The sequence below is a fragment of the Acanthisitta chloris genome, unplaced genomic scaffold (genome assembly GCF_000695815.1).
Source record: "Acanthisitta chloris isolate BGI_N310 unplaced genomic scaffold, ASM69581v1 scaffold1607, whole genome shotgun sequence".
NCBI lineage: Eukaryota > Metazoa > Chordata > Aves > Passeriformes > Acanthisittidae > Acanthisitta > Acanthisitta chloris.
This window is the reverse complement of record NW_008680757.1, coordinates 5,869-33,679: the sequence shown is the minus strand read 5'-3', so window position 1 is coordinate 33,679 and position 27,811 is coordinate 5,869. Positions and strand designations below refer to the sequence as shown.

The following is a 27,811-nucleotide window of genomic DNA, read 5'->3' as shown; positions in this document are numbered from 1 at the left end:
CTTTTCTATTTCATTTCAAATGGTTTAGCTAATTGTTTCCTACAATACTTAGTGGGGCACCTTGGGATATTGCCAGGTTAAAGCCAGTGGCTGGGGGGAAGCTAGCAAATAAGCAACAGGAGAGAGAGCAATGAGTGTTAAACTATTGAGATGAGCATATTCACATATGACTAAAAGGAGAGATATTGTAAAAAAATCCACCCTAAAATCCCCAATTTTCCCAGGAATTTCCTCACTATTTACCAAACTCACATTTGAGCAAAAGGACCTACACCAGCCAAACTGGCTACATCCTCTAAGAACCTCTGCTGACAAGAGAGAATTGAATGAATTTTCATACTTTGGAGCATCTCTCACCAACAAACTTCTTACCTCCCCCATCCTGGGTATAGTCCAGCCTCTTGTTAAAGGGCTAAAACTGCTCTGCCTGCACTCAACCATCTCTAAGCAAGCTTAGAAAATTCTGCTCTGATTTTCCTTCTCCAAAGACTTATTTTCACTCAGAGGCATCACTGCTGGGCAGAGCAGCAGACGATTTCACATGAAAACACTACTTTAATATCTTAGCTACAGCTTTTTTTTTTTCTGCTTTTTTTTTTTCCTCTGGGCTTTTTAAAACGTAAGTCTAGTAAAAATATTCCTCCTGTACTGTTCAATATGAGGAAATCCTTGAAATTAAGGAATAAACTCATGCTTGAAAACTCCCAGAGCTCGTTGTGGAAGATTTTCCACTCCTATTCCACAGGGGATATTTTCCAATTCCAGCCTCCCATATCAGCTGGGGAATGCCCTGATACAACTAGTAGGAAGCTTAAACTTAAGGAGTCACAAGGAGATGGAAACAGCAGATCACATAGGCTGAGAAACTAGGGGAGGCTCTGTAAAGTATTAATAACACAATTTCATCCAAATGCAGATCAGCTGATAGTTACTATACCAGACTGTAACTGCATTATCTTAAACTGAGAATGGGAAATTACACCAAACTGGGAAAATCCAACTTTCTGCAGGTGTTTTATGTGTTTTTTCCTTTAATTAGCATCCACTTGAGGCAGACCAATCATGTTACATACTGATAACATCCCACCCAAAACATGAACTAGTAAAGATTCCTATGATTCATACAAGCTTGGGCTTTCCAATAAAATCCTAGAAGGGGATATAAAAATGTGAAGTTTTAAAAGAATTAAGGAATTAGGCTGGAGGACCATCCAGTCCACAACCATCTTCTTCTTAAGTGAGCAAGGTGTGACAGTCTCATAGGGAAGAGAGGAAAACCTGGCAACATACCCTCTTTCAAATACCAAGAATCAAGCAATCAGTTTATCTATTCTACTTACAGAGCACCAGATGACTCATGTAATGCCATTTCTAAAGCACTGTTGTAGTGAGAAGGAATTATTTCCTTAATGAAAAATCCTTTCACATTCCAAGCTGCCAATCCAACGTAATTCAACAGAAACTTAATTAACACAGTAGCCTCTAATAGTGAACTTCACTATCCTATTAGGTTTACTTTCCATTCTAGCAACATTTTAATTTCCTGATTGCTGTGTTCCAAGCACCACCAGTTTTGCCTCTTGAAGAGACAGGAACTTAATTTTAGTACCCTTGGTATTTGATAACTAATGATTCATGTGATTTTGCTGTTACCTTTTGAGTGGCATGAAACTAACTTCTGGGGCTGTTTGGCATTTGTCACCAGATAATCTGTATAATTAACATCCCAGCTTTAAAACTACCTAGTACAATACAAACCACATCAATTTCATTTCCTCCATCCACCAGTTTCACACAGCAGTGTCTAGTCCATGTTTATTATATGGGTTATTTATAATGGACAACAATTGCTGCTTATTTGCCACTCCATCATCAGCAACTGACTCTAACTGCAGGCTACATTTGAGGATAAATTTGTCACTGCAATACAGCAATTGACTGAAAGCATTTTGTTTTGACAATTGCTTATCTCAGATGAATATATGTGAGCATTTAAGAACATGGTGACTTGGAATCTGATCAGAATTCTGGGGCCTGTTCTTAAATGCAAAGAAATGTTCATCTCATAGACACAGCTACTCAGCAATCAGCATTCTGTATGCAGTTGATTTAACTCTGACCAAAGCCAAATGCACAGCCAGATGGGCACAAAATATGGACAGCCCTTCTCAGAGTCATGGGCAGGATGCAGAGACTGAAATTAGGTTCCCTGTTAGAGATCTGCACCCCCAGAACTTCACTACCTATTAGTCAACAGCTCCTTATTCATGGGTGGTGATTAGAACATTTCCATGGCATAAACCTCCTCTTCCCAGTCACACCCTGAGCTGTTTTTCTCACCCAGGAAATAAGCCACAAGCAGGTTGCTTTGCTGCTTTTCTGGTTTCAACAGTACCTTATTTTGTAATGCATTATATAATTATTGCTTCGTTCTGGCTGTTCCTGGAATAATTTTCCAGTTAAAAATATTTTTTTAAAATTTCCAAAACAAGTTTATGATGAATTGAGTGGAAAAAAAGAGAAAATACATAGGAAAAAAGTGATTATTTCCTCAAGTGTTGAAGATTGTAACTGGTCTTTTTTTCACTGCAAAAATTTTTAAAATAAACTTTGCTTTGCAGGAATACAAAACCAGCCCCCAGATCATACAATTTTAAGGGTTGGAATGGACCTTACAGATCATTCAGTCCCAAATCCTGCCCTGGGCAGGGACACCTCCCACCAGAGCAGGTTGCTCAAGGCTTGATCCAGCCTGGATTGAACACTGCCAGGGTTGGGGCAGCCACAGCCTCCCTGGGCAACCTGGGACAGTGTCTCACCACCCTCACAGGAAAAAACTTTTTCCTAATATCTAACCTAAAATTTCCCCTCTTTCAGTTTGAGTCCATTACCCCTCGTCCTGTCACTGCAGCTCCTAACACAGAGTCCCTCCCTGGCTCTCTTGTAGCCCCTTCAGATACTGATAGGCTGCTCTGAGGTCTCCACACAATCTTCTCTTCTCCATACATATATGCAGATACATGCAAATACATTCTTGCACCTGCAGACCCTATGCTACATTTCTCCAGGTGTTTTCTATGTCCTCTTGTGGGCTTATACATTGATTTTTTGGCTAGCATCAGCAGGACTAAAGCATGTGGTACCCTCCTCAGAACAAAACCCAGGGTGATGTAACTCTTGCCTTGCTCTTTCCATTGCTCTATGTCCAAATACCAGCCAAAATTGACAAATCAGTGCCTAGCCTGGAAAAATAGAGTCTTAGATGATGATTTGCATGCAAATTTCTCTGGAGATATTAAGCATACTGCATTTTAAAACTGAAGTGAATGAATGGAGAAAACAAATTGTAGATGTTTATTTCCAATAGAGTTGGAGTACAGAGGAGACAAGATGTGAGAGAGCTTGATCCTATTTCCAAAGCTGCTGGTTGCCAAACCAGTGTGCATGTGTTAATTAGCACCTCTATGCTGTTATTTTTAATCTTGACATACTTGCAGTTAAATGTCAGGTGAATATCATATAACTGTGTGCAGTTGTGATTCCTGTTCCAGTTTTCACAGGTGTTTGGTTTGCCTAATTTTGCTTAAAAGCAAACAGCAAATGGTGTTAATAAAAATATGAAAGGGTTCTAGAATAGAAGAGCTTTAAAGAATCATTTCATTACAAAATTTATGAGTACTTTAGGATTCATCCAAAGCCCAAACTGCTCCTGTCTGCTGCAGCAAGTGTTGCCTTTGCAAGCAGGAGAGTAAAACTAAAGGCAACCCAGCAAGCTGAGGCATGTTATTTCTTCCAAGCTGGTTCTGGTGATCCTGTAAGAGCAGTGTTAATAACTGAGAAGTTATTAATTCTGCTGCCTCTGCCTGCTGTGATGCTGAGCAAACCTCCCACTCCGTAACTCCACACTCACGTCACAGGAATTTTCCCTGCACTAGCAGTAGATCAGACTAGGACAGCAGAGGTCTGGTCACCTTCAGACTTGCATAACTCAGTTTTCCAGAGATGGAAGAGATATTTTAAAGTAATTTAAAGTACGGGACTCAGTGTTTCTAAGTTAACGAGCACCAAGCCTGGGGAATTCCCTGCTGTTTCCACTGGGCAACTCTTCCTGCTTTAAGAGCCTTTTCACAAGGACTTAGGCTGAGATTTACCTGAAAGTAAGAATTCCTCTTCAGGACAGCATGACTACTGTAAACAGACAGATTCTTCTTGTTACAGGACAGTTATGTCAGTGAAACAACAAAGCCACAGCAGTATTTAAAAATCAGTGCCTATGTTCTCCTCAAAGCCATTTAAAAACAGATGCATTTTTATAAAACTAGCTCTGACACTCATTGTCCATTGACACAAAAATTGTATGGACAATAGGATGTTTTGTCAATTTACCCAGTGGGATCTTTTTTTGCTCCAAGTTATATCAAATGACTACTGCAGGCTTAATGTTTCACAAACACGAAGTTCTGTCTGAATGTGCTCTCATACAGACACAGCTTTTATTATAAACTTTTCAATGAAATGATACATATATAGAGATATAATCCTGATTTCTTCTGATCACTTTAGGTGAAAAACTTAAGTTTTGACTGGCAAAAGTTAAGAAGCTTATAGAAATTCAGTGAAAATACCTTGGACCATCTAGTCCTAACAAAAAGAATTTTAAAATAAACAATGTGACAATAGACAACCTGAAGTTCTTATCATATCAACATTTAAAATTCTTTAGAGCTGCTACCTATGAATTATTTATTGTGATGCAAATTTGCATTTGCATGAAGTGTCATCTGTATAATGCAAAAAGTATTTGGACTTTGTTTATGGAGTTATTCTGTACCAATTGAAGACCTGGGAAATCCTCTGAGAAAGAGTTATCTCTTCCATAGTGTGCATTCCTCAATTTCCTATCAGAAAAATATTGACTGGTTGCTAAATTTCTCCTTCTTACATAGATGTGCATGAATATCAGTGTGGCATACAAACCATGTATTTATTCAGGGTATTCTCCACCCGTAGACAGACAGACCCCATGAACAGTTACTCAGCCTCACATTCTCCAGGCTTACTCAGAAGATAACCAGGCATACTTGGAAAAGACAAGATAGTTAACTGACTCAGTAAAAGTGATCAGATTTCCAAAAATTCTCTCCCTGATGTAACAGAAATGTCTTTAAAAGAACAAATGAGTCATGTTGCTATAGCAGGAAAACGTTTGCACGCATTGTAGCTATGTAGTATAATCATGGAAAACTTTGTGACAGGGGGATAATCATGCCTGGGTAACTCATGCTTGCAGACTTTGTTATGACCTCAGTCCAGGTCCTCACAGTTCAAGGCTTCCCTTGGTTTGACTTGATGTGAACTACAACACACAGTATGTGAGAAATTCCTTCACTGGCACACACCTCATCTCTGGCCATGATTACTCCACCCAGAACGACAGAGAGTGAAGCCACAACATGCTGCAATTCCCTTGGCACTTTGAAATGTTGACTTCTCTAATGCTACACTTAATAAAGGAACATCTGCAGACAGTGGCATCAATCGTACAGAAGACAACACTTTCATGTTCTCCCATTGAGCAATATGACTGAAAGAAAGAAAATAAGATATTTTCACCTTTCATTCGCAGGAGATATCACTTCCCTCTGGAAAAAAACAACATGCTGCAGGCAGGAGGGTTATTACTACTTTTCCCATAAATGTTTAGCCCTGCCTTTCTCTGAGACTTGAAAAGGCAGAGTACTGATTTACTGTCAGACAGCAAAACCAAGCAATGTGTGCCTACAAAGAAAGCACCAGAACAAACTGACTCATACAAACCAGAAAGGATTCAGAGAGGGTCTCAGCCCAAGGCTGTGACTGCCAACAATCTTATCTCACCATTTTGATTCCATGTAGACCTATGGTTTGTGTCAGTAAAATGATTTTGGTTTCTGATGCTGAATATGCTCAGAAAGCCCAATTGGAAAATTCACCAAGATCATAAGAGCTAAAAGGTGTGATCAGATTTCTTGTCATTGCTGGGAAATACTGATTACTGTTCACTTAACACTAAACAGTAAGATATTTTTTAATTATAGGCAGTAGTAATTAATAAGGCATAGGCTTTCTCCTGAGAACTATGACTGCAGGATGCACATCCACATTAGCATCTGTGTCTGGCTGTCTTTGCTTTTGAATGTTGGATTCTTGGCTACATAGTGGCTCAGTTTCATGACACAGGTAAAGATACATGTGCCAGTTTACCCCCTGTTCTATTATTTTTTTTATTACTGGAAGGGTGAACCCTTGTCAGAAGAAAGCACTGAGCCAAGGTCTTCCACTGTCTGAGCAAAATTCCACCACCACTGAGACAGAATTCTGACTGAAAGGACAGATTGGCCTCTGAACTCTAGAAGTTTTTATACCAGGAATTTCAGGTTTTCATGTACCTCAAGTAATGACTAAATAGAACTCCAAGTCCAGGAAAAAAAGACAGATTTAAGAACTGCTTCTCTAGTGGCCTCTATCATTCTACCTTGAATACCCAGGCTGGCTTCTAGCCCAACTCTTCATGCACTGCAAGATGTTTAACGTCCATATGTTCTTTTTTTCATCTGTGACTTCTGTCATTACCTTCCAAGACTTTCAGTAATTTTGACAGCCCAAAAGGCTAATAAATCCCAGGGCATGAATTAGGAATATAACTGCTAGTACTGGGATAGCTGTGTGGGAAAGTCTCTCATAAGAGCATTCACCAAAGTCTCTCTCTTCCTTCTGAAAGAAACAGGGAGTTGCCTTGTTGGGAATTACATATTCTTTCAAACTAAGGAAGTCAAGAGACGTCTCATTTGCCTCTTCATAATATTCAGATGCTGGGTGGCAAGAAAAAAATATTTCTGCATTCAAAGTTCACCAGGCAAGACCATTACAATCAAAATACAAACCTGATCTAAACCTCTATTTTTCCATCGTGTGTAGCTAACATTTACTCCATAAGATTTCACTGGAGTGAAAAACCTCCTTGCATACACCTTTGATCACAGGGTCTGAGAAGCCTCATCCTGTTCTCATGACAACTAGGTTCTTTGCTAGGAACTCTTTGCTAGGAACTGCAATGATAGGACAAGGGGAAATGAGTTAAAATTGAGGGAGGGAAAGTCTAGGTTAGATATTAGGAAAAAAAATTTTCCTGTAAGGGTGGTGAGACACTGGCACAGGTTGCCCAGGGAGGCTGTGGCTGCCCCAACCCTGGCAGTGCTCAAGGCCAGGCTGGATGAGCCTTGAGCAACCTGCTCTGGTGGGAGGTATCCCTGCCCAGGGCAGGGGGTTGGGACTGGATGATCTGTAAGGTCCATTCCAACTCCTGAATTCTATGATCTATGATTCGATGATTCTTCCACTTTATGTCTTTGAGAAGGGAAAAAAATAATTAGTTTCTGAGCTTTGTCAGCTCCTATGCAGTATTCTATTTCCTTCTGGCAATCTGAGGTGAGAAATCAAATAACATCACAAGAGTGTGATCTCCTGATTATGACCTGATAGATCTATTTAGGCAGCAGGAAACACAACATACATGCAGACAGACAGCAGTAAAGGTTGCATTATTGTTCATGCCTGAAAATTAGGTGAACTGAGGCAGCACATTTCATCCTGAAAATATGAGTTCTGTTTGTTTAAATGCAGCCAGTCCAACATGATAATAAGCCAGTGGAAGTATTAACTCATCTCTATTTCTGTGCCTGTGCTAATATTGAGCTGCAGTCAGCATTTCAAAATGCTACTTTCAAAGGAGGCATGACATGCATGAAGAGAAACTATTAATGTTCTACTTTCTTTGCTTATAGCAAAACCTTTTCATTTCACTCAGCTTGCATTCCTACCATTCTCATGCTTGCCAGGCTGAGGCCTTTGTTTTCAAAGTGGAAAAAAATCAATTCTTCCCATTAAGTCTTTAGAAATATGTCCAGATGATCAAAATGAACACAAAAATAGAAGGTCTGAAAAATTGCTCTGTGAAGTAGAGTTTGGTGGTGTCAAGTGCTGAACTGCACTGTGCCCTGAGCAATGTATAGTCTAGATCATCATGCATGAACACTACAATTCGCTGAACTGTTAAAAATCAAAACCAAATCTACAAGACAATCCAAATACTTTCCAGACAAAAAGACTGGTGTTCTAGAGGTTTTGACATTTAAATGAGTGTTTGTGGTAATTCTGTCTTTTCTCATACAGTGCCAGAGATTTACATAGATAAATAATGGAAAGAGATGTCACAACTGAATGAGCTGACTCTGATAAAGGTGTACCTTAAAGATACTATAGCATAGGCTCAATTGTGAGCTAACAACTTGTACAAGGTAGATATTGAAAAGGAGAAAGACTCTTCTGTAGTAGAAGAAACCATCAAACCATATGAAATGGAAAATTCAGTTGCTGAGCACGGGGTTTGATTCTCAGAGTTTGTTTCTCCGAGCCAGCTGCATTTAGAGAAACGTTTTTCACCTCTACAAGAAACTTAGACAAGAAACCTGAAGTGGAAAGCAAGCCACACATTTCCTCAGAACTAATCATGGGAGTTAGCTAAGCAAACAGATTTCAGTAGTTATTAGACTGTCTTGGATAATTAAGTCTCATGAGCCAGGGTGTCATCACTGGAAAAATCCCACCCTCTCCCCACCTCTGTGTGTAACTTTGAATATATTCCTGGTATGTCTTGTTCCTGTTTTACTTTAGCTCATCTACCATATCACACTACTGAAAATGGGATGCAGAGGTGAAGTGTTATTTCCCAGGTTAAATTGCTAGACTGTAAAGAAGTAACTGGAGCTCCTGTCCTGGTGAACATAAGCTCTCTGTGCCTGAATATTTTTGTCATCTAGAAAAGACTCAGCAAAGATAACTTAATTTGACTTTACAAAAAAATCAGAGATGGAGAGCCACAGAAGAAATTAGGCAGAATATTGGTGTAGTATCATGTGGGTGAAGGTCACTCCCAGGTTTTGATTAGTCTGTAGAACTTCCAGCAGACAGATCATTGCATCAGGCTTTTAGCTGACACCATGGGTGAGCTGCAACATGGTGGAAAGCTCCTAACCATTTCCATTAGGAAAACAGTGCCTTGATTGAGGAGAAATCTACAGTTCTGCAAACAGGCCCAATTGTCATGAACCAAAGACAGGTGTCAGAAAAAAAGGGAGTGGAGAGAGCATAAAAAAACAGACAGAGACTTGCATGATTAGCTAGACAGGAAAACACCTGAAGATGCTGTAGGTTTACTGGGGCTAATTTCAAGGCAGCTGCAAGTTGAAAAAACTTGTTCATCTTGCTCAAGAGAAGGAGAAAGTAGGCTTGAACTTTGGGACTTTGTAATTTCCATGTTTATTCTTGAAAATCCATAATTAAAAAGACACCTTGAAACATTTGTCTTTATAAAGATCATAGAATCATAGAATCAACTGGGTTGGAAAAGACCTCAAAGATCATTGAGTCCAACCCCTAGATGTGTCTTAATAACAGAAGATCAATGAAGGAAAACCACTGCTCTGCACTAAATTGACCTGGACAAATAAATTTGGCAAAGAAAACAACAAGGACTGTAGAGTAGATGCATTACTATCACTATTTTTTCCAAAACACAGTTGTGATCACTACAGCAGATCCCTGAAAAAAAAATGTCAACCGTAGCATCACCTCTCACAGGAACTGAAAACTGGGCAGAACTACATTCTAAGTTTACTGACACTGCCAGGCAAGGCAAGTGTTGGATCAGGTAGAGAGGCCATCCAAGGAGCTCAGTCAGGAGCAGAAGACAGAGCCAGAAACAAGGCTATAATGCACATCCAAAGGGTCTGTTCCAGGAGACAAGCTGCCTACAGCCAAGGTCTGATGTCTGTAATTCACTTTTCTTAACAAATAGCTTTCTGCAGTCTGAGAAGCTTCATGAGGAACTCATTTAATATGTGTAATTCTGGAGCTATTTCTCCAGGTGAGGACTTTGCTCCAAGTAACATGCCCAAACAGGATTATTTTCTGCATCTTTTCTCTATGCTGACTGTTTGGTCAACCTCAGGCTGTTCCAAGGAAGTGTACGCCCTCATAAATCTCATTTAAGCACTCTGAAAAGGGTGGTTTTCCTTAAGAGTTCTTTTTTGGACAGATTTATAAGGATATTGTTTTTTGATCAAGCCCTCTAAAGTCTTCAGCAATGTTGCATTTATGATTTAACATGGTTCCTTTGGAGGTTCTGTGTCACCACATGAGATCCATCCAGCAAAATATTTACAGATGCCAAAACAGAGGAAAAGAAGAAAACTGCCTTGAGGGAAGAAGGTAAGGAAAGAGATATGAGAGAAGGAGATGATACAGTCTGGAAAAATAAAACCCTTGGTACACAAGGCTTGCTGCAACTGAAAAGGTCAGCAACAGGTATGACAGGAAGATTCCGCAAAGCAATCCGCAAACAGAGGCCTTATGACTAGTTCCATACAAATAAAACATTGAATCATAGACTCAATTGGGCTGGAAAAGACCTCAAAGATCATCGAATCCAACTCTACTGTGGTTACTAGACCATGGCACCAAGTGCCACATCCAGTCTCATCTTCAAAACCTCCTGAGACAGTGAATTCACCACCTCCCTGGGCAGCACATTCCAATGCCTGATCACCCTCTCTGTAAAAAATCTCTTCCTAATATCCAACCTAAGCCTCTAGCAGAGCTTGAGTCTGTGCCCTCTTGTCCTGCTGCTGGTTGCCTGGGAGAAGAGACCAACCCCCACCTGACTCCAACCTCCTGTCAGGGAGTTGCAGAGGGTGAGAAGGTCTCCCCTGAGCCTCCTCTTCTCCAGGCTGAACACCCCCAGCTCCCTCAGCCTCTCCTCATGGCACTTGTGCTCGAGTCCCATTAACTACCAAAGGACCATTCTCTAGTTGCTTTCAGCAGAAATGTGTCCCTTGTTCTGTCTTTCTACCCCTGACTTCAATGACCCCTGAGTAGACGACTGAGTTCATAGTTCCTGCCTTGTTTTAATTTCAGTCAGCAGTCACAATGCTGTGGTTGACCACTATATGTTCACCCAGCAGGCACTGCAAAGCCCTAGTTTGTTATTTCTGGAGTCTGAAAACTGCAGAGAAGAGCCTGATGTTTGCAGGTCATAGTGCATTGGTGTTGTTAGGAATCAGAAATTGCTGGCATGTCACCAAACACATTGGCTTAGTGTAACAGTTCTGCTGCTGAGAGAAGAGCAATTACAACACTTTTCTTTCTTCAAAACAAACTGTACATAATGATTTGGTGAGATGCAGTAACGCTGTAGAAAACAGTAGAGATGAGGCATATTATTTATTAGGCACAATGGAACCTTTCTCAAGAAGCTGTGACAATGTTTACCCTCTCTCTAATACACTCCTGATTTTCCTCAGCTTACGCACTGCCGTAGAAATTAATCTCCTGCTTTAAGGATAACAGTTACTTAGATGATTTGGCAGTGGATCTAAATGTCAAGGATGGAAATCCTGACTTTCTTACAGTTTAAGGATAGTAAAAGTTTCATTCTATGATGTGTTGGAGATAAAAAAAGGCCTGTGGAAAATTCAAGTCACAATAAGAAGCAAGTTTCTTCAAAATCTAAGGGACAGTTGTACCACAAGCTTTGATTCTTGTTTCCTCTTCTCCATACTGGAACTTGAAACGTTATGAGTGATGTATGTAATATCTATGCCCATACCTAATTGTAAATGGCTTTCATTTTCTAACCATCCTTTTCTGCATCACTCCAGCTGTTAAAAGGTAACACAGTGAGTGTGTACATGGATTTTTTTCAAACAGTGTTTGGTATCAGCAATTCTCTTCCTCCTACGTCATTCTGTTTTCTGTCCCCAGTGCAGGCATATTTAGATAGTTTTCCACACCCTTCAATGCATTCCAGAAATCAGACCTTACTTTACAGTAAATTGAACTTGCTTGGTGATGTAAGTGCTATGGAATACTTCACCATCAGAAGGTGAGGGGATGCCTGCTGAAAGTTCTGCCAGGTTTGTGATAAAAAACACACTGGTGAAATGCAGCCTGGAAAGCTACAGTGGTTTCAAAAGCTCCAGAAAGAATGACTGATACACCCACTGGAGTTTAATCATGATACCTTAAGGATGACATACAGTAAGATGTATTTAACCATTACAGAGAAAGACTTTGCTTCTGAAGCATCCACCCTTCTGCTAATAATTCTGGAAAGACTGCCTTCTGTAACAGCCAGATTTTTTCGTCCAGCTAAAGAACAATAGCAATTTTAGAAAAGAATCTGCCATGTTGATGTCTGGGTAAGAGTTTTGACCCTGTGAAATGTCAGAATTGAGTAAAATGGCTGGTGAAGGTAAAGGCAGAAAATCTTTAAAATAGTGTTCACATGGTGAATACACAAGAGCACAGCAATAACTTCCCCAATTCACCAGACCTGCTCTGCTTCCTGCAGTGCCAGCCAGCTGACCTGTACTCTGTTTTCAATACCCATCCCTAGTCTCTGGCATATGTTCCTTTTCTTGGAAATTCCATAACCCTCTTAGCATGGTCTCCTTCTGTAACTTTCTATCTCACCTGCTGGCATGTGCTGCCCCTCCAGACAATTTATCTTCCTTGGAATATAATAGGACCTGCATGCTCCTCTGGTCTAAAAATCAGAGCTAATTAAAGCCTTAATTACATGACTTTGAATTACAATCATGCTAATTAATTGTTAATTCTTATTTCAAATAATCAGCTGGAACAGTACTGGGAAAAATCCAGTGTATGGCCTTTTATTGCAACGCATTTGCCTTGATGTTTAAGATCAAAGGCATTGGTTTGATGATGTTCTTGGTTTAAGACAACAAAGCTGGTGTGTTGTAATCAGCACCAACATGTACATGCACCTCTTGCTTTTCTCCCTACTGTTTTCCTGCCATAGTGTCAGCCTCCTATTCACTACAGAAATGATTTATTGTGTACATGTGAAGTATTTAGAAGTTGCCGACCAAATTATTCTTAGTTTTTGGAAACTGAGGTAGGCTGGGAAAAGTCCATTTACTTATAGTAGCATTTTTGTCTTTATGAAGTTTAACAAAATGCAAGGTCCTACATCTGGGCTGTGCCAATCCCAGGCATACCAATAGGTTGGGTGGGGAAGTATTCAAACCAGCAGTGAGGAGAAAGACTTGGGAGTGACAGTGGATGAGAAGTTCCCCATGAGCTGTGGTGTGAGCTCAGCCCAGAAAGCCAATGGAATCCTGGGCTGCATCCAAAGGAGTGTGGGCAGCAGGTCAAAAGAGGTGATTCTTCCCCTCTACTCTACTCGAGTGAGACCCACCTGGAATACTGCACACAGTTCTGGTGTCCTCAACACAAGAAGGACATGGAACTGTTGGAGCAAGTCCAGAAGAGGCCACAAAGTTGATAAGAGGACTAGAGCATCTCCCCTATGAGGACAGGCTGAGGGAGTTGGGGCTGGTCAGCCTGGAGAAGAGAAGACTGTGTGGAGACCTCAGAGCAACTGTTCAATATCTGAAGGGCCTACAAGGAGCCAGAGAGGGACTCTGTGTTAGGAACTGCAATGACAGGACAAGGGGTAATGGGTTCAAATGGAAGGAGGGAAAGTCTAGGTCAGATGTGAGAAAAAAGTGTTTTACTCTAAGGGTAGTGAGACACTGTCCCAGGTTGCCCAGGGAGGCTGTGGCTGCCCCAACCCTGGCAGGGTTCACAGCCAGGCTGGGTGAGGCCCTGAGCTACCTGATCTATTGAGGAGGTGTCCCTACCCATGGCACGGGGTTGGGACTAGATGATCTGTGAGGTCCATTCCAACCCCTAAATTCTGTGATTCTCTGTTTCTATGTCTAGGTTGAGAGCCTTTTCATTTTAGCGAAGTCAGAGAATGCGTACAGAAGAAGTAACTACAATTTTTATTAATTTACTATGTAATGCACTTAAACTGAGGAGCCCAATTTACTTTTATTTCTACTCTAAACATTCAATAAAGTGTAGTCCAATTGTTTTCTTGGTTGGATGTGTTCAATATCACCAGTCACCTGTATACATTGAGTTTTGTGCCAGGGCTTATTAGACAGAACTTTCCTCCTCTTTGATTCATAATCTAAATCTCCAGTAATTATAGATAACAATAGTTGATGCTGAAGATTGGATCAGATTTAATGAGAAGTGAAGCCTAAAGTGTCTTTTTCCTTCTGTTTATCACTGAACCATAGAAACAAACCAGGTTGGAAAAGATCTCCAAGATCATCAAGTCCAACCCTACTGTGGTTACTAGACCATGGCACTAAGTGCCACATCCAGTCTCATCTTCAAAACCTCCACAGACAGTGAATCCACCACCTCCCTGGGCAGTCTATTCCAGTGCCTGATCACTCTCTCCGTAAAAAAATCTCTTCCTAATATCTAACCTAAACCTGCCCTGGCAGAGCTTGAGTCTGTGCCCTCTTCAGTTCACTGCTATAAATGATCTGAAATCTATCAGAAAAGATAATAAACCCAAGCTATTCTCCAGCATGTTCTTTGTTTCCCAGTTTGAGAGTAGCTTGCAAGATGATTTCTTACCTTTTGCTGCAAAAGTACAAAGATCCTGCCAAGAAACCAAACATTTAATTTAAAATTAAAATAAAATGATCCAACTTCATTCTCTAGGGAAACAAGAAAGAACAAGTCCAAATCCAACAGTGGTTTCCCTCCATGCTCAAGGATGTAACTCAGCAACGAGAGTGTGTTGTCTACATGCAAAGCCTCAGTGTTATCCTAGACACCTTTGGATACCCCACCTAGTCTCTAGCTGCCACTTCTGAAGAACAGCTCTTTTTCACTATTCTTTTAGCTTTAGCTTTTTTTCCTTTTAAACCAGATGCAAAGGGCCACTACAGTCCTAACATGTGACTTGAGGGTAAAAACAAGTGACCTGAGGGCTTCAACACTGGTATATTTTATACCTCTTTTAGTGAACAGTTTCTAGCAAAGTGATCTGGCAGCAGTCACAGGTCCCCTGCTCTAAAATGCAAACCACACTATGTTATTAATGAATCCTGCTTCAGTGAATCTTGAGCATTAAGCCAGTTTACAGATGGACAAAGGAATTTGTTGGAAGGAGTGGCAAATCCTGCTGGATTACTTGAACAGTTTAGAAAGGAGGAAATAAAGTAATCTTAATACTTCCTCTTGCTCCATAGGCTTTCAGTTGTAAGCTCAACACAAACCACTCAGAGTTTTCTAATAAGCAAATGATACAACAGTCACACACACACTCTCATATAAAATACTCACCAATTTTTACTTAAGCCACTGCTTTACTGCTTTTGCACAATCTGTGGAGATAAAAATCACCCAGTTCCTGTCACGGTGTTGGTAAGCACAGATTGTTTCAAGGAGAAACAGCACTAACAAGGATTATCCAAAGCCAGTGGGAAGACACCCTAACAACTTGAGCAATTCAAGCTTACAAAAGAGGAGGCAGCAGGGCTGTTTGGGGTTTTTTTTAACCTTAAATGTATGATTCTCAAACTGGCTGAGATTTCAAGACTTACATCTAACAAACATGAACCAAATACCTCTAGTTCATCTCTGCCACAGTCAGAATAAGCTCAACACTAGGAATACCCAGGCTTCACATTTATGGGGGTGGAGAAATTGTTACAATTTAGGATACAGTACAGGGACACTGTTGAAATCATCACAAAGAAAACATAAATCTAATTCCCAGGTAAAATTTCTCTCACCTTTAATCTCTGGAATCTTTATAATGTCCCAAGTAATTGAAATAGATCACAGAATCATTTAGGTAGGACCCTTAAGATCATCAAGTCCAGCTCTAAAGTGTGTCCCTAAGTGCCACATCTACATGACTTTTAAATATCTCCAGGGATGGTGACTCAACTACTTCCCTGGACAGTCTGTTCCAATCCTTGTCAGTGAATAAATTTTTCCTATGTTCAATCTAAAACTCCCCTGGTGCAACTTGAGGCTATTTACTTGGGAGAAGAGACCAACCTCACCTCGCTGCAACCTTCTTTTTGGTAGTTGTAGAGAGCAATAAACTCTCCCCTGAGCCTTCTTTCTTCAGGCTAAACACCCCCAGATCCCCCAGCTATTCCTCATACGACTTGTGCTCCAGACCCTTCACCAGCTCCCTGGCCCTTCTCTGGACTCACTCCAGCACCTCAGTGTCTTTCTTCTAGTGAGGAGCTCAGAACTGAGCACAGGATTCAAGGTATCTCACCAGTGCTGAGTGTAGGGCAGTGATCACTGCCCTGGTCCTGCTGGCCACACTAGGTCTGATCCAGGCCAGGATGCCATTGCCCTTGGCCACCTGTGCACACTGCTGGATCATGTTCAGTTGGCTGTTGACCAGCACCCCCAGGTCCTTTTCTGCCAGCCAGATTTCCAGCCACTCTGCCCCAGCCTGTAGCACTGCCTGGGGTTGTTGTGACCCAAGGGCAGGATTTGGCACTTGGCCTTGTTAAACCTCATACCATTGGCCTTGGCCCAGCAACCCAGCTTGTCCAGATCCCTCTGCAAAGCCTTCCTACCCTCCAGCAGATCAACATTCCCACCTAACTTGGTGTCCTCTGCAAACTGACTGAGAGGGCACTGGATTCTCTCATCCAGATTGTCAACTAGGATATTAAACAGGACTGGCCCCAATGCTGAGCCCTGGGGAACACCACTAGTGGCCAGGCACCAGCTGGATGGAACTCCATTCACCACCACTCTCTGGGCTCAGACAGCCAGCCATTTTTTTACCCAGCAAATATCCATCCAACCCATGAGTAGTCAGTTTCTCCAGGAGAATCCTGTGGGAAATGGTGTCAAAGGCTTTACTGAATCCAGGTGGACAACATCCACTGCCTTTCCCTCATCCACCAAGTGGGTCACTTTGTCATAGAAGGAGATCAGGTTGCCAAGCAGGACCTGCTTTTCATAAACCCATGCTGGCTGGGCCTGATCCCCTGGTTGTCCTGCACTTGTCACGTGATGGCAGAAGATTATCTGCTCCATGACCTTCCCCAGCACCAATGTCAGGCCTGAATCCTCCTTCCAGCCTTTCTTGTAGAGGGGCAACACTTTTGCTGACTTCCAGTCACCTGGGACCTCTATGGTGAGCCAGGACTGCTGCTAAATATTTGAAAGATGCTTCAGCTTTCTGCTGTGTGGCCAGTTGTTTTCTTTGGCTTCTCACAATTTAACCTCTTGAAAGAGATGATACTGACTGCCAGTAGACCTGAGACACATGAACACAAAGAGCATATCCTTCTTCACTGACACTTCACAGTATCACTGGAAGTCATATGCAGCTTTTTAAGACGTACTGGAGCTGTTATCCTAATCTTCTCAGTCTCTTGGTACCTCTGTTGACAGACTCAGTACTATTTTAATTTCAGAACTCTGTATTCTATTTGCATATAAGCAAGAAAACAGTTCCTAAGGAAAGGCTAAACAGAAACTCATAAAAATTTTAACTCTTTCTGAGAAAGTTTACTCCTTACAGACTTCAAAGAAAGTCAGAGTTTTCTTTCAAGTACAAATAGGCTTTCATTGTAAAAAGGTATGTTTGTATAAGGATTTCAGAGATAACATAAATTCTTAAGTCACGGTGAGTCAGGGATTCTGGGATTGTCAGAAAAACTGATTACGCATTGCCAGATAAGAAATTCTTCAAATGACTTAAACAACTGACACATAAGTGACCTCTTATTTCCAAGTGGTGGTCAGTACTAAAATAATCTTCATGCATACACTTGATTCTGTACAGAAATCTACATCTAAAATAAAACTTCCACAATCAAACATCTTTGAAAGGTTCACAGCAATTCTAATGAAAACATTTTTATCTATACACACTCACAGTTTTGTGAAAATATCAGTGTATTTATAAATGTTTTGGTAAACACTAGGCCACTAATTCTTTCAATACAATGAAACTACTTCTGTGTGAAAAAATTGCAATACAAGAAAATTAGATGTTGTTCTCACTTGGTTGAAAGCCTAGAAAAAGGCCAAATTTATGTTTCCTACTATGGGTGACATGGGCACCTACTCCAGAAAACTTACCTAGCAGTTGCATACCTCAAGCAAAGAAAATTGCAATCTGTAATTGTTTAATCTGCTCTTCACCTAGGAAACTCCAGCCAAGCATTCTAAATCACCACAAAAATATAGCAAACCACATGAAAACATTTATTTTGAATATGACAAAACCTTCAGAAGAAACCCCTAAAACTTCCAGAGTCAAAACCCCCCCATATTCTAGAGTTTTTAATGAGAACTTGTGGTTGCTATGGGAAAAAAAATTGTCACTTAACAAGTCAAAGCTACATTTTTCTGTGCTTAATTAATCTGAAAAATGAATCAAACCAAAACAAACACTCCCCAACCCACCAGTCTTTAGGTATGCAAGAATCCAGAGTTCTCTACAGAGTGATTACCTTCCCGTCCCAATCTTGCTTGTTTTCTGTCACTGGTTAGGCAAACTTCTCTCAGCATTATGGCTGTTCAGGAGGGGGTTTTGGTTGCTTGGTGGGTTGTTTTGTTCTTGTTCTTATTGTTGCAAAGATGGCATTTCCTGTGGCATCGATTAAATGTAGAGTAACATCCATGACAAGTTACTTTGATGTGAATGGTACAGACACACACTACTGAGTTAGATATAGTGCACATCCACGAGTGGACAGTCACCACATTAAACAGCCTTAAAATTAAATTGCACTCAGGTTAAGAAAAGTGAAGAGGCAAATAATGGCTTAAGCTATGCCTAAATCTAATACCTTGTGTTTTCTAGAATATTCTTTTCTGGTTTGATAGGTATATTAACAAGCATAATAAAGTACTCCACAACAGTTCCAGGTTTTGCTTGCTTAATTCATTGTCTTTGTATCACCTAACAAAAATAAATGTTTAAAACCTCTCCGAGCATACTGGACAAATTATTCTCACACAAGACAACTCTTTCTACCACCACATCAAAACCATCCCCCAAAATACTGTGAGGAGGGACGTGTAAGGGAAGGCTGCCTTCTCACACACAGATTGCTTCACAGATTCTTCAGAGTATCTCTCTTAGCCAAGAATACTTGCTCCTAGCTATCACTGCACCTACCTGTCTCATCACTTGTGTTTGAGCAATAGATGTGATGTTGCAATTACTTTCTTCCAATGTAATCAGGGCAGGTTTCTCTTAGGCCTCCCCCAGTGTTGTGCCTATACACACATACATTTAAGCAGAGATGCTGAAGTCTCAGCAGGGGAATTCACAAGTCTGACTCTCTGTTCCTCCTGTAGCCCCAGTCAGAAAGGCTTTAACAAACACTGGAGCTTGTTACCAGTCCATGTCTGCACATACAGAGATGTACATGGCCATGGCCACACACACACACACATATGCAAAGTATATACCTCCTTTATAAAAGGAGCTTCAAGGAGTAAAATTCCCTTTCTTAAATGCATTATGAAACACTAAAGTTTTGAAGTATTATTTCCTTCAGAGATCGCTTAAGACAATTACATGGACAGAGATCATCTGCTTATACTTAATGGCTTAAAAAAAATCCAGGCATTCCTTGGTAATCAGTAAAATAGATAAAATGCTATATGAAGCAAGCTGCTAAAGTACAGGTGAAAAAGACTACTTTCTTTTGCTTTTCTTTTTTCTTTTCTACCCTGCACAATAGGGATTGTCTTCAAAATTAAAGCTGTCTTCTTGCAACTGCCCAAATGCACTCTTTGGCTAAAACACCTCTCTCAGTTCAGACCACATTTAATATTTAAGCCATGTTAATAATATTTGAGACAGTCCTGCTAGGTCAGTTTCAATGATTACATTTCTTCTCCTTCTTTAGTATTATCCATTTCACTAAGAGGGCCTAGGGCCTCTGTTTGTGGCCTTTGTCTGCAGTTCTCATAGCAGCTGAAGCCTGTCAGATTACTATTACATACAAATACATATGAAGAGTAGCCAAGGAGGTACCTTAGAGCATCATTTAGGATAACTTTGCACAGCCCAAAATGTTTCTTCTGCTCCAGGCTTGGAGTCACTCAATCATTAGCCCTTGTCTTGAGCTTGGGTAAGACATTACCTGCTTTGAAGACTATGATTGCTAGATTTGGTTCAAAATAGGAAATGAGAGAGGAAAGACTCCAAATCTACCTGAAAATGCTCTAAGTCTTCTATACTTGTCAACAGGGAAATGCAAGATGTTATAATATCTGATAAACTTCTGTATTGACTCTCAAATAACTCTCCACATAACTTGTCTCTCTAAATACTCTTTAGGGGGGGTAAAAAAAGGACTATTAGTTTCATTTAAATCTGTGCATTGCTTGTCCTATAAAGTGAGTAGTAAAGGTGCTCTGGAATCCTTCCCAAAATGAGCAAGTGAGTAAGCAACTTATTGTGTTCAGAATATTTGGTTTAAATTTACACTCTAAGCCAGTAGTCTCAAACTTCAGAAAAGTGTAAGAGGAGTTCCTTTCTTGGTCAACCAAGGGATCTGTTATAGTTCCTATTCTCTATGCAAAGAAGAGGAAACTGTGTGTGCTGTTTGCTACAACCTAGGGAAAGCTAGTGCATGCTGCTCACGGAGTCTGGGACATGACACATTAAGTATAAACACCTGCCCAAGCAAACAGGCTCCATGGATGTTTAAGCTTATAAGTTATGTGGCAGAAGAAGAAATAAAAAGTGCAGCAAAGTTGCAAACTTTAACATAATTACACCTATTTTCTTAAGACAGGCAACAGAAACAGGAATTGGTTGATGACCAGGTCAATGGAGAGTATCCTACAAGGTTCAACTGCTTGGATCCCTGCAAAGTGTTGTAATGAATGTTTCACAGACAATGCAAAAATCATGAAACTGTAGGAGAGAAGATCTGCTGTTCTAACAATTCAGGATATTCTTCATACAACAGTGAACAGAAACAAAAATATTCACAGCTGCCCTTTCTTCCCATCTAGGTCTAGACCACATGAGAGAAACTTCCAAAGTATAAGAGAGAATCTTCTCTTGATCGCTAATCTTTTAAGGAGATAAATAGTGGTACTCATTAACATAGGATGAATCATTTTCCTTAGTACAGGTACTGAACAAACAGAAAAATCTGTCATTATCCAGCTAGTTATGTCTCATAATGACACAAATGTTTAACTTGCCAGGGAGGGACATTATTGTTGGAGAGAGGGAACAACAATATGGTTATTGTATCTGAGTTATTATCTACCATGATACCTACAAGTTACAGCAAAATGGACATAAAAGGGAAGGAGTGCAAACTGAATTCAAGCAAGCAGTGACTTTTTTCACTGATACAGCTTAGGCAGATTTCATAAAGTAACCATGCAAAATAGCCAGTCAAGCTTCCAGTGAATGATTTGCACCCCAGTTTGATCAAGACACGTGATTTCACCCAAATCCCAAGTTTCTGTGTTTTTTTGGAACACTTACAGGTTAGCATGTCTCTACACACCTCTAACAGGCAACCAGGAACATCCTCCTGCTTTACTCAAGCCTGACCACAATGAAGGAAATCCCAAGAGGTTGTAAGTTTAAAACTCATGCTTAACTAAGAACATGCTGAAAGGTACTTTCAGCTGCTCATTTTTTCCTCTGTTTAATCCATTACAGATGTAATTGTCATACTGACTTAAAGGAATCTACTCTCCATGCCTTCAACATTTTAGGGACAAATGGAAAAGAACATCACTGAATATGAGTCAGCAGTGTGTCCTGGCAGCCAAAAGGGCCAAATGTATCCTGGGGTACAGGATACAGCATCAAGCAGGAATAGAAATTATATAAACTTTATTTCATAATGAATATGTTGCAGGAAAAAAATAATCCCCAAAAGTCAAATATTCTGACAGTATAATTGGGGCTTAAAGTATGACACATGGTTCAGATTTGCCAACAATCACAAAGGCCAAAATAGCTACCCTTTCTTTCTTTCTAATCATGCCTCCTGCAAATGAAAATGAGACAAAGATAGTCAGTGTCCTAAAGGCACATATTTCCAGCAGATATTGAATACTCTGTTATTTTTTGTTTGCAAATTACTTAAGAAAGTAGATGTCTTCATTGTATTTCTTGCTTTGGTATGTGAAGAATAGGCTGACAGAAAACATCTGAAAGAATAAAACAGCTAAATTTTTCATCTGTGAAATTTTTACTTTGAGGCAAATTTGCTTCAAAACTAAGCCTAACCATTACATATGATTCCCTATCTGGGACAGTTTACCCATGGTCCCTATCCCCAAATCATCAGGAAGATATTGAATATTTAATTTTAATCTGTATGGGCAACTATTTGTTCTCTCACTTCTGCTGAAGTGAGAGAACAAATGTTCTCAAATGGTTTCAAATGGTATGGTTACTCTGAATGAAGGAGATCTGACTGCTATCACATGTCTGAATTCCATACATCTCCTTCACAGGCTGATGGCTGACACATCATATCCACCTCAAATGACAATGCTAGCAAGCAGGTGTAAAGAGATTGGAATTAAAGCCTAAATTAGCCTTACTGAGATTTGCCCAGCTCAAAAGTTGCAGAAGTTTAACCTGGAGAAGCAGCTGTACTGCCTACAGGGAAAGCATAATGAATGTAGGAGTACCCACACAAAGGAGACATGAGAAACGTTCCATACTTACATCCAACAGCGCCTTCCAGCGGCTCCAAGAGCAAAACATCCTGACTTGAGAATGCACACACATGCAAAACTGTAGCTGTACACATCAAGCCATGCAGCCCTTAACTGGGGCCAGCTGAGGACACACAAATGCTGGGGAGCACACAGCACCACTACAGTAGTCTGTACAAAAATGCAGAGCAGTGTATCAGATTTTGACTGCAAAATCTCTTGGGCAGAGCAGATTTAGCTATGCAAATAATGAGAACTTTTTGCATAGAAAGGACAAACATATCAGTTGGTGGGTTTTTCTTAAGGTACTACAGGGTTGGCAAACAGCTTTGGCAAAATTAATGGTTAACCATTTCAAACTGCAAATTAATCTTCAGCACCCAATCTTTAATATGATTTATCAGTGAGAAACTCCTGGAAATACAAAATGGATATGTCCATTACTGCACAGTAAACCAGGTCTGCTAATCAGAATCTCTCCCTACTGACAGATTGATAGTTTATGAAATTTATGGCATCAGTGTAAGTCAAAGAAGCAAACTCATTTAGCAAAAACTCTCAACTCAGTATTAACTAAAGGTTTGGTCTTGCAATTAGCTTTTGAATTATGGCAGCAGCTCAACAAGTAAGTCCCACAAATCATTAAAAAAAAGGTACTTGCACGAACTAGAATAAGACAAACTCCCATAATTCTTCTGACAACTTATATTCTCATGAGGTCCTGTAAACACAGTCAATTTACAACAAACACATACAATGTGTGGTTCCATATGTATATATAAGCAAAATCCCAATCTGCCAGTTTAAACTTCAGGCCACAGCACTTGAGCCTGAGTTAAATTTTGACACACACTGATGATGCAACACTTTCAACTTACATCTATATTCAATCCATGCAAAGAACATCACTAACCAGCAAATATTCAGTGTGCAAAATTTGACCTTTCATCGTGGGACCTCTATGAGAACACTGCTGGCACAACTAATTGGGTTTTTTTCTCAGTACCTAAAGGGGCTTCTAAGAAAGACAGGGACAAACTTCCTAGTAGAGCCTGTTATAACAGGACAAGGGGTAATACATTTAAACTGGAAGAGGGTAGATTCAAACTAGATATAAGGAAGATGACTTTTACAATGAGAGTGGTGAAACACAGGAGCAGGTTGTCCAGAGAGTTGGTAGATGCCCCATCCCTGGTCAGGCTGGACAGGGCTCTGAAGATGTTCCTGCTCATTGCAGGGGAAGCTGGACTAGATGACCATTAAAGGCCCCTTTCAACCCAAATTATTCTATGATTCCCTTTTAAGTTTCATAAAGCTTTATTGAGCTTTGCTTTACATATGAGGTTGACTTTCCTATGCAAACATGTGCCATTAGTACTGTTTAAATAAATGTAGTATGTTAACTGTCTTTTAGCTTTACAGTATAAAACCTGGTCATTACAGAAGACTAAAAGCATGAAAATTAAGTTTTTCACATTAATTCATAAATTAAATATTTTAACTGCCCGCCTCCAACTATTTACTCCTCTGTACAGAAGAACAACCCTAAGTACATAATAGTTATCTATGTTGTCAAAACAGGAAGCAATCTTCACCAAGTTTAGCCTAAGGCAAGTCGCATTGGATTCTCTATGTTGGCTTTCAAGGTCTCCAGAAACTTTGAAGCCAGTTCATCATCTACCACTCGACCATCACTTGAAAGAGTCACTGTCATGAGTTGATGCTGTTCAAGTTTCTCATTCCCTTCTTCATCTTCCACAATCTTGAGCTCTGGTCTTGCTCGGCCCACAGCTAGGATGCAGGCCTGGGGAGGGTTTATGACTGCAGTGAAATCACTGATGCCAAACATGCCCAGATTGGAGATACTAAAAGAAAGAGAAGTTATCAGTAACATCAGAAATTTTATATCCCCTCGAAGAAATAACCTATATTCAGTGGCTACTATGATCTAAATCTCTTCCGAGGCAAAACATATTAACTTAAAATAGATCTGAACTGGATTGCAGTTGAGCACATTGAGACTCTCAAGGGTTTGGCATTGTTGCAATTACAAGTAATGCACCTTCTAAAAGTCCCATCTCTTTATATCAATATATTCTTGCACTGCAAGACACACTAGAGGCAAAAAGTAGTACAGCAAAGTAATGTCTTTACATACACTTTGCCTATCCCTGTTCCAAGTCAAAGTCTTTTAGACTAAACCTCACTTCAAGTTACAATGGCTGCTGATAACCACCAAGTGAAGCAATTTGGGCATCCAAGTAACACTCAGGCATAGGAGAGCATCCTTGTGCCTTTCTCCCTTGAACATTTCTGTCTGTGTCAGAACTGTGAAGTGGTATATTAGGAAAGGCTTGGACTCTTTTGTAACAGATTGTCTATGAAGAAAGCTGGTTCACTATCACGTTTTGGTTATAGCTATGGCAAAGAGTGGAAAAGTGATTAAAGTGTACAGAATCACAGAACAGTTTGTGTTGGAAGTGACCTTTAAAGACAACTTAATCCAGATTCCCTTGCAATGAGCAGAAACATATTCAACTAGATTAGGTTGCTCAGAGTCCCATCCAACCTCACCTTGAATGTTTCTGGGATGGGGCATCTGTCACCAATTTGGGTATCCTGTTCCTGTGCTGATGGAAATCAGTGACAAGTGGTGTCCCTCAGGGATTCACAGTGGGACCAGTACTGTTTAATGTCTTCGTCAGTGACATAGACAAAGGGATCAAGTGCACTCACAGCAAGTTTGAAGAGGACACCAAACTATGTGGTGTGGCTGACCCACCTGAGGGATAGGATGCCATTCACAGGGACCTGGACAAGCTCAGGAAGCAGGCTCATGGGAATCTCATGAGGTTTCACGAGACCAAGTGAAAGGTACTGCCCCTGGGTTGGAGAAACCCCCAGTATCAATACAGGCTGGGGATGAACAGCTCAAGAGCAGCACTGGCGAGAAGGGACTTGGGGGTGCTGGTAGATGACAGGCTGCACATGAGCCAGCCATGCACACTCACATCTTGGAAGGCAAACCATATCCTGAGCTGCACCAAAAGAAGCATGGCCAGCAAGGGAAGGAATTCTGCCTCTCTGCTCTGGTCAGATCCCACCTAGAGTAGCCCTGGAGCCGTAGAATCATGGAATTGTTAAGGTTGGAAAAGACCTCTAAGATCATCAAGTCCAGCCATCAGCCTCGTACCACCACAATGTTCACCACTAAATCATGTCCCTAAGTGACACATCCACATGTTTTTTGAAGACTTCCAGGGACGGTGACTCAACCATTTCCCCAGGCAGCCTGTTCCAATGCTCGAAAAACCTTTCTGTAAAGAAATTTTTCCTAACATGTAATCTAAATCTCTCTTGGCACAACTTGAGGCCATTTTCTCATCCTGTTACTTGTTACGTGGGAGGAGAGACTGACCCTCACCTCATTACAACCTCCTTTCATGTAATTCTAGAGACTGATAAGGTCTCCCCAGAGTTTCCTTTTCTCCAGGCCAAACACCCCCAACTCCCTCAGCTGCTCCTCATAAGACTTGTGCTCCAGCTACTTCACCAGTTTTGTTACCCTTCCCTGGACATGCTCCAGCACCTGAATGTGTGTCTTGTAATGAGGGCCCCAAAACGAAACACAAGATTCGAGGTGGAGCTTCACCAGTATAAGTACAGCTGAAATAAACCTGTATCAAGATAACTGTTTCCCCTTGATGTGAGACACTCAGCCTAAGTTTGGCCCTCAGGGTCATCATATGGCGTTTCATCCTAAATGATATGAGACTCATGAGCATGCATTAAAACACAAGGGAATAGCTGAGGATAAAACATTTCTGAGCCCACACTGCATGTGTTAAAAACTACTAGAGTATTACCTAAAAGATCCTCCCTGGTACTCTTCTGGTAACAGTTTTCCATCTCTTGCCTTCTTTGCTAGAGCCTAAGGGAAATAAAAGAAGGAAAGGAAGCACAGAAAAGAAAGAAATTAGTGTGTTGTAATAGACTAATTCTTTTTACTTCAGTAAGACATTAAAAGTACAATACAGCCGTTAAAAAGTCATCCGCTTTTGGATTCAGGAAAGTATGTTAGGAACATTGTTGTAGTGCAGTAATTTGGTGGAGACAAGCATACAAGACTTCATTCTCCCAGCTGGTCAATAAAAGTTGTTCTCTCACTTTAAAAACCTTTCCCCAGTTTTTACAATGGAACCACCATTCTCCCTTGCGTGTTTGGATTATATAGCAAAATGCTGACAAGGCAAATTCACAGCATTCTTATTAACATATTTGTTTACAGAAGCTGCCATCTACCATTACAGCACCTTATAGCAGAATGAAAGAATGTATTTCTTCCACCTAAACCTTCAGCCACCTTGAAAGGCGTCTTTAAGACCATGATCTTAAAGGAGACCTGTGACCTCCATTTAATTTCAGAGAAAGCCAATGGAATCCTGGGCTGCATCCAAAGGAGTGTGGGCAGCAGGTCAAAAGAGGTGATTCTTCCCCTCTACTCTGCTCTTGTGAGACCCACCTAGAATACTGCACACAGTTCTGGTGTCCTCAACATAAGAAGGTCATGGAACTGTTGGAGCAAGTCCAGAGGAGGCCACAAAGTTGCTAAGAGGACTGGAGCATCTCCCCTATGAGGATAGGCTGAGGGAGTTGGGGCTGTTCAGCCTGGAGAAGAGAAGACTGTGTGGAGACCTCATAGCAACTTTTCAATATCTGAAGGGCCTACAAGGAGCCAGAGAGGGACTCGTTCAAATTGAAGGAGGGAAAGTCTCGGTTAGATGAGAGAAAAAAGTTTTTTCCTGTGAGGGTGGTGAGACACTGGCACAGGTTGCCCAGGGAGGCTGTGGCTGCCCCAACCCTGGCAGTGTTCAAGACCAGGGTGGACGAAGCCTTGAGCAACCTGATCTAGTGAGGAGGTGTCCCTGCCCAGGGCAGGGGGTTGGGACTAGATGATCTGTAAGATCCATTCCAACCCCTAAATTCTATGGTTCTATGACTTTTCTTCTAAATATAACAGAAGAAACATACAAATGAAGCCCAAAAAGTTCATGCTATGTTCTAAGATAAGAACACAGAGTTTGACAAAATATGCAATTTCACAATAAGGGTGTCAAAGTTACAAGGACACACTGAGTTTTGTTTTAGGCTTTTGTTCATTCCTGAATAATTA

General features: G+C 40.7%; 1 protein-coding gene across 1 annotated transcript in view; it reads right to left on the bottom strand.

Moving 5' to 3' along the window:
* Positions 1–24,071: 24,071 nt before the first annotated feature.
* PDHX (pyruvate dehydrogenase complex, component X) overlaps positions 24,072–27,811 on the bottom strand; it is a gene marked incomplete at its 5' end in the record, with an annotated part of 7,689 nt that continues 3,949 nt past the window's right edge. Inside the window, 2 exons of the mRNA XM_009077808.1 lie at positions 24,072–24,503; positions 26,505–26,569. Coding sequence (XP_009076056.1) covers positions 24,239–24,503; positions 26,505–26,569 — 330 coding nt within the window. The remainder of the gene's footprint in view (positions 24,504–26,504; positions 26,570–27,811) is intronic.